This window comes from Myotis lucifugus, unplaced genomic scaffold, assembly GCF_000147115.1.
Source record: "Myotis lucifugus unplaced genomic scaffold, Myoluc2.0 scaffold_65, whole genome shotgun sequence".
Lineage (NCBI taxonomy): Eukaryota > Metazoa > Chordata > Mammalia > Chiroptera > Vespertilionidae > Myotis > Myotis lucifugus.
This window is the reverse complement of record NW_005871113.1, coordinates 1,135,577-1,143,392: the sequence shown is the minus strand read 5'-3', so window position 1 is coordinate 1,143,392 and position 7,816 is coordinate 1,135,577. Positions and strand designations below refer to the sequence as shown.

At 39.6% G+C, this 7,816-nt stretch overlaps 1 protein-coding gene across 2 annotated transcripts in view; it reads right to left on the bottom strand.

The window, feature by feature from the left end:
* Window positions 1-4,496: 4,496 nt before the first annotated feature.
* SWT1 (SWT1, RNA endoribonuclease homolog) overlaps window positions 4,497-7,816 on the bottom strand; it is a 57,770-nt gene continuing 54,450 nt past the window's right edge. For both annotated transcript variants that reach the window (XM_014456814.2, XM_023754735.1), the window contains exon 19: window positions 4,497-4,747. In XM_014456814.2, the coding sequence (XP_014312300.1) occupies window positions 4,618-4,747 (130 nt within the window). In that variant the 3' untranslated portion in view covers window positions 4,497-4,617. The remainder of the gene's footprint in view (window positions 4,748-7,816) is intronic.

Here is a 7,816-nt window from a genome sequence, read left to right as displayed (position 1 = left end):
TAAGATACAAGGTAAATTAACTGGGTGTAAAAGAGAACAATAAGCAAGGAAACACCAACATATGAATCTTAAATAATAGGGCCAAGCCACAAATTTGGTCCCATACACAGGAGACTTGTTAAATAAGTCATCCATGAGAAAGGATATTCTTCCGTTTGCTACAACATGGATGGACCTTGAGCACATTATGTTAAGCAAGACAGGTCAGAGAAAGACAGACACTGTAATGATAACACTTATATGTGGAATCTAATAATTTTAACCTGTAGAAACCAGTAAAATGGTGATTAGCAGGAGCGGGGTAAGAGTGATATGTTGGAGCATACAAATTTGGCAACAAGTAGCAAATAAGCCATAAAGATCTCATGTAGAGTATAATGAATATAGACAATATAAATTACATAATGTGATAAATATAACTACACAGCAATCATTACAATATATAAATATCAACATAATACTGTACCTTAAACTTACACATTTACATGTTAAATTTACTCACTTTTTAAAAATCAAGAAAAAACAAATCTGAAGGTTAAAAAGAAATTACGTGAAGCACCAACATCCTTCATAATAAATCCTTTCTGAAGACTCTTAAAGTGAAACATTGATCAACAAGGAGAGTTTATGGAGAGGGATATACTCATGAATGCCACAGATTCTTGAAGTTAATAGATGGCCAACAAAATATTTAAACTTCACTATTAATAGCTTCATCACTTGGAGGTTGAATAAGAATGAGAAGCAAAAGCTCAATTATGAAACGGTATGTACAAGGTTGGTATCTTGTGAAAACAGGAGAATCTAAAAAGGACATACATTTGAACAGGTGGCTACGGGATTGATAAAATTTTAGCCTTTTGGAGAAAAGAACAAGATACCAAACTCAAATGAAAATGAAACTTATGAAGTGAAATATCCAGCAATTTAAGAATGGGGTTGCTATATTAAATGGAAGGCATCTATCAAAGGCTACTTGCAAGTCATGAAAAGATCCATCTTTTACATTAAGCTAGTGTTTTCTAAACCAAAAGTATCAAGTCTTGAAAGGCACAGGCTTGAAAACAACAAAAAAAGCATCTGATAAAAGATTTGAATAGACACTTCAAAGGAGATAAATGGGTTCCAATAAGAACATGAAATTATGCTATTATAAATCACTAAGAAAGTATAAAAAGCAAAATGTCACATTAAAACTGAATAATACCAAATTCTGGTTAGGATGCAGAGTAACGAACTCATATTATTGGACAAATCAGAAAATGTAAGGTCACTTTGGAAAACAGTTTGGCTGTTTCTTAGAGAAATACCCTATAACAGTAATCCCATTCCTAGGTATTTATCCAAGTGCAAGGAACCCATGTTCACACAGAAACCTGTGTGAATAAAGCAGCTTTATTCACAATTGTCAATTAAAACTGAAATATTCTGCCCTAACCGGTTTGGCTCTGGATAGAGCGTCAGCCTGCAGAGACAAGGGTCCCAGGTTCGATTCCGGTCAAGGGCATGTACCTTGGTTGCAGGGACATATCCAGTAGGGAGTGTGCAGGAGGCAGCTGATCAATGTTTCTCTCTCATCGATGTTTCTAACTCTCTATCCCTCTCCCTAACTCTCTGTAAAAAATCAATAAAATATATTTTTTTAAAAACTGAAATATTCTTCCAACTAGTGAATGAATAAATTCCATTCATACAATAGGCTACTACTTGGGAATAAAAAGAATTGAAGTACTAATAACACATGGATGGATTGCAGGAGGATGCTAAATGAAAAGGCAGCCTCAAACGGCTCTATTTATAGCATTCTGGAAAAGTAAGTTGGAAAAGTCTAGTGCAAAGTGGTGCCAGGAACTTTGATAGAAGAATCCTCATGGATGCTTCTCATGAAGTTATCACCAGCTCCTCACTACGGCATAGCCAAGGGTATAAAGTAAGCACCCCTTACCCTGGTGTGACTTTCCCCATCAGTCCACTTTGGTTCATGGCATGCATATGATGGCTTCTGCTCAAAATATAATAGCCATACATATTAAAGAATGGAGATTTTAAAACCTGAAGTTGCTCTTCTAAAGATCTGCTAATTCATCAAAACCACATGTCTGAAAGCAACCTGCAGATTCAATGCAATCCTTATCAAAATACTAATGGCATTCTCAGAACTACAACAAATAATCCTAAAATGGCTATGGAATCACAAAAGACCTGAAATAGCCAAAACCATTTTTTTTTACTATATATTTTTATTGAGAGGAAGGGGGAGAGAGTTAGATAGGAACATCAATCGGCTGACTTGCACGACCCCCACTGGGGATGAGCCCGCAACCTGGGCCTGTGTCCTGACCTGAAATCGGACTGTGACCCGGTTCATAGGTTGAGGCTCAACCACTAAGCAACACTGGCCGGGCAGCCAAAACAATGTTAAACAAGAACAAAGTTGGAGGTACCACAATCCCTGATTTCAGACTACAACAAAACCACAGTAATCAAAACAGTATGGTACTGGGACAAAAAGACACTTAGATCAGTGGAGCAGAACAGCCCAGGAATATAAACTTGCTTATATGGTCAATTAATCTATGACAAAGGAGGTAAGAATATACAATGAAGAAACAACAGCCTCTTCAAAAAGTGCTGGGAAAACTGGACAGATAGATGCAAAAGAAAAAAAAAACTGGACCACTTTTTTACACCTATACAAAAACGAAAACTGTATTAAAGACAAAGTATGACCTGAAACCATAACGCTCCTAGAAGCTAACACAGGTAGTAAACTATCTGACATTAGCCTCTATAATGTATATGTCCCTCAAGCAAGGGAAACAAAAGCAAATTAAACACATGGAATATTACTCAGAAATAAAAAAGAATGATATCTTGTCAGCTGCAACAACATGGATGGACCTAGAGGGTATTATGCCAAGTAAAAGAAGTCAGAGAAAGAAAATACTGTAAGGTTTCACTTGTATATGGAATCTAAAAAAACAAAACAAATGAACAAACCAAACAAAAACAGACTCATATAAATAGATCATACTGATGGTTGCCAGGGGGGAGAAAAATGGAAAATGACTGAAAAGGTGAAGGGGAATACAGTCAATAATACTGTGACAAGTGTGCACAGTGACAGACAATTACTAGACTTACTGTAATAAAATGAAAGATTAGAAGAGAAGGCAACAAGGGAGAGAGGGGGGAAAAAGCCTGACATTTCAAAGAAACAAAGACTAAAAAGTTTAAAAGAATGTTTCTAAAAATAAAAAAACCCAAAAAAACCCCAAACCTAACATTAGAAGAAAACACTTTCACAAATCAATAAAATTTAAGAAATGTTGAACTAATTGACAAATTAATGCACAAAGTAAAACACACACAGACTAAGATAAAATTAAAATGCACATAAGTAAGAGTGAAATAGGAAGTAGCAGTTAATAGGAGTGAAAAGAAACGCTCTGAAATGCATAATATAGATTAAAAGACAGGATAGAAAGACAGGGAACAAAGATGAGCTGAAACCCAACAGTAATAACCAAAAGCAGCTGATGGATTAGGACCTGAAAAAAATTCATTTGGTCCATGGGAAGGGATGTTTTGGCTCCTGGGGAGCAGAGGGCTTCTTCCCCTGGTGCAAAGCAGACAGCACTGTGAGCCCCAGCACTTCGGGTGCGAACAAAGCTCAGTGGGTCCTGCACAGACTACTAGTGAGCACCATGAATAGGTTCTCTTTATAATCACACCTTGCACACATTCAGAAATACAATTTGGAAGTAAAATGAAAAGTTAAATCTTACTAAAAATAATTTACTTTAAAAAAAATAAGCATTTATAATAGAATACCAAATTAGATGTAATCTAATGTACTAACAAAAGCATAATATACTCCAAAAAACAAGGACTTCCAACTCCCAGTATAACTAAATAAGTCAATTAAACACTTGGTTTACCTAGAGGCAAAGGTCAGTCACTGCCACCTAATCCCATTAACTCATGCTGCTCACATATAAGGGGTCTCCCTGCTCCTCGCTAGAAATGCCCCGTTAAGTGACAAGCCTAGGGCAGAAGAAAGGCTGCTATTGGAAGTTGGAGCAGAATTGACAATTCTATTTTCAGCACCTTGGGGAAGTGGAAGGGATGTGCATTGCATTCACCAGGTCTACATGGAAGATGCTAATCATAAAACAGTCCAGGGTAAGATTTCATTTGTGGAATAATGGTGAGTATGGTCATGTCCTAATTTTTTCTTGGAGTTTGGAAGTGTCCCTGATCATGTAACCATATATTCAGGGTTGAGAGAGACGCTCATGCTGTGCCTTCTTCAGGGGCAACAATGGCTTCTGCCCTAAGGTGACTAAAAAAGCAGCTCTCCTTTCCTTAAACATTCTGGCTCAGTATCAGGAGTGGAGGTAGGAAAGTATTGTCAACGTCAGAAGAGTTGAGTTCACAGTTTATCCCACAACGGATGCATTAGGCTTTTTAGAGAACCTCAATGAGACTGTCAGTAATAAGCAATCACCTTTTTATACAAATGAGGTTTCTTACAAGTCTCTTGGGTTTGGCTCAAAAGGTTGAAAGCTACTCTGTTGTTCTTGAAGACAAACGCAATCCTTTCGAGTTACCAGATTAGGTCCTATCATTGAGCATGTCTTCACTCCACCCCCTGTTCTTGGCCTCCATATACACAGATGCATTGCACTGCTGCATGGCACGCTCCATCTCAACCAGCTGGCGGCATCCGATGGTTAACTTTTCCCTGGGGAATAAAGAAATGTTAATTCACTGCAAGAGAGCTGGTCAGGTAAATGAAAAAACTTCAGACAACAGGATAACGCTGAGATTTGAAATACATTATTTGATATTTGAGAGAGAGAAATACCAAGAGTTACAGTTTCTTAACACAGACAAAACATGGGAGGATAAGCACTTAGAATAGTTCTCAGATAATCAACATGAAGATCTTGATCCTGGAATTCTGGAAATTGGCAGACCTGCTATCAACAAGCCAAATTGGATGCTTTAAAAAAGTCCTTTGTATGGTTTCTGAAGGACCTCTCCCAGATGTTGGGCTGATGTTAACATGTTCTAATCTGAGTGGTAAGCAAGGCTGGGGGGCGGGGAAGTAGAGCACATATTTTTGTGTTGTTTAGTTTGAGAGTTAAAGAACAGGTAGACTAGAAGATTCTAAGAGAATGCTTCTTGCTAGGAACAGACACTAGAGAAGGGATAGGAAGTTGACAGGGTTTCAACTCTTAAAATTGCTGAAATAAGTTATCTAGCAGTTAAATGAATATTTATTATTTGAAACCGGAGGTGGAAGCAGAGCCTAACATATGCCATGCCTACGAACAATTTACCCAAGATGAAGCCTACTTGGACTCTCTAGTGCCTAGAGTCCAGATCCCATTGAAACCTATTTAAATCTAGAGATTGTCTACATAAGTTCACAAAGAATACACGCCATCTAGTACAGCATCTGACACATTAGGTGTTCAAGAAAAGGCAGTTACTTTTATTGCGTAAATGACAATTACTATTTCTTTGGCACTAAGATTACTCCCAGCCATCTCCACTTGGTAAAGATCACTAGCTCCCTCTACTTAGGAATACACTTAAGCAAAGAAGCACAGACTTGTACACTAAAAACTACAAAACATTGCCAAAGAAATTAAAGACCTAAATTAGTGGCATCCCATATTTATACATTTGGAAAACTTAATACAATGATAATACTCCCCAAACAATCTACATGCTTAACACTATTCCTATCAAAATTCCAACAATCATTTTTGCAGGAATGGAAAAGCTGATCCTAAGAGTCACATAGAATTTAAAGGACCCCCAAATAGCCAAATTTTGAAAAAAAAAATAATGTTAGAAGATTCACTCTTTCCAATTTTGAAAAGTTACCCGAAAGCAACTTTAATCAAAACAGTGTGGTACTGGCATAAAGATATACAGACCAATGGAACTGAATTGAAAGTCAAGAAATAAACCCTGATATACAGGGTCAATTGATTTTTGACAAGGGTGCCAAGGCCATTCAATGGGAAAAGAATAGTTTCTTCAACAAACAGTGCTAGGGCAACTTGATATCCACATGTCAGAGGAATGAAGTTGGACCCGTACCTCATACAAAAATTAATTCAAAATGGATTAATGACCTGTTAAAGCTAAAACTATAAAATTCTTAGAAAAATATTTGGGGTAAGTATCCATAACCTTAGCCTTGGCAATGGATTCTTACATATGACACCAAAAACCCAAGCCACAAAAGAAAAAACACAAATTGGATGCTATCAAAATTAAAGCTTTTCAACTGTAACTGAAAAATAAAAAAAATTTTTAAAGTAAAAGTGCAAGAATTTATATGAACTGCCCAGCAAAAATTCTGTTTTGTCCCTTTGGGACAATGTAAACAGTTCACATTTTAAGGAAAAAATGCAAATAACCCAGACGCACTTTTGATAAACTCAATTCTGATGAGGTGACTGCAATTTTTTTTCCCTTCTACCACCTGGTGCTCTGCCCCGAGCACCTGTTCGGGTTGACATTTACACAACTTTGCATGGCTTAGTTCAAAGATCCTTGTTCTCTTTTATGTCTTCGATATTTTGTCTGGTTTCTTATCTGGCAATGTTATTTTGGGGTAAAGTGTAACATAAAATATGATTTAACAGAAATCTCTCAAAAAAATACAAACTTGCAAATTAATATATCTCATAAGGGTCTAATATCCAGAACATGTATGTCATGCTGCCAGGTGCCAAGGTGGTTGACAGTCAACAAGCCAAACCAAAAGTAACAATCAAGACTTGATTTATTTACTGCAACTGCAAGTAAGGGGTCAAATGAAAGGTGTCAGCTCCCTAATGCTCCGTTTTCCCCACAGAATGACGCCAGGCAAGGGTCAGACAATATGCAGTGCAGAGAGGGGGCAGTATCTCACTAATGAGGAGCCCTGAACTAAGGTCCTGCCTCTTCATCGACCCAAAAGGATGTCTTAGTCCTTTCAGCCTGCCATAACAAAATATCATAGACTGGGTGGGCTCTAAACCACAAATTTACTTCTCACAGTTGCAGAGGCTGGGAAGTCCAAGATCAAGGTGCCAGCATAGCTACATTCTGGTGAGAGCCCTCTTTTATAAGAACACTAGTGGACCCCCGTGCACAAAAATTTGTGCAATCGGGGGGGGGGGGGGGGCTCAGCCCAGCCTGTGCCCTCTCGCAGTCTGGGGCCCCTCAGGGGATGTCCACCTGCTGGCCTAGGCCCGCAACCTGGGCAGCCCGGGAGCCCTCGGGGGATGTCCACTTGCCAGCAGGGAGCAGGCCTAAGCTGCAGTCAGACATCCTTAGCGCTGCTAAGGAGGTGGGAGAGGCTACCGCCACCACCGCTGTGCTGGCAGCTGGCAGCCTGGCTTGTAGCTGAGCAGAGCTCCCCCTATGGGAGAACACTGACCACCAGGGGGCAGCTCCTGCATTGAGCATCTGACCCCTGGTGGTCAGCGTGTGTCTTAGTGACCAGTCATTCCCAGTCGTTCTGCTGTTAGGGTCAATTTGCATATTACCCTTTTATTATATAGGATAGAGGCCTGGTGCACGGGTGGGAGGCGGCTGGTTTGCCCTGAAGGGTGTCCTGGATCAGGGTGGGGGTCCCGCTGGGGTGCCTGGCCAGCCTGGGTGAGGGGCTGATGGCTGTTTGCAGGCTGGCCAAGCCCCCCAGTGGGGACCCTCACCCCATGGGGGTGTGGCCAGTCTGGGTGAGGGGCTGAGGGCCATTTTCAGGCTGCCCACAGCCCCTTCAGGGTGAGGGGGGGGTCCCACT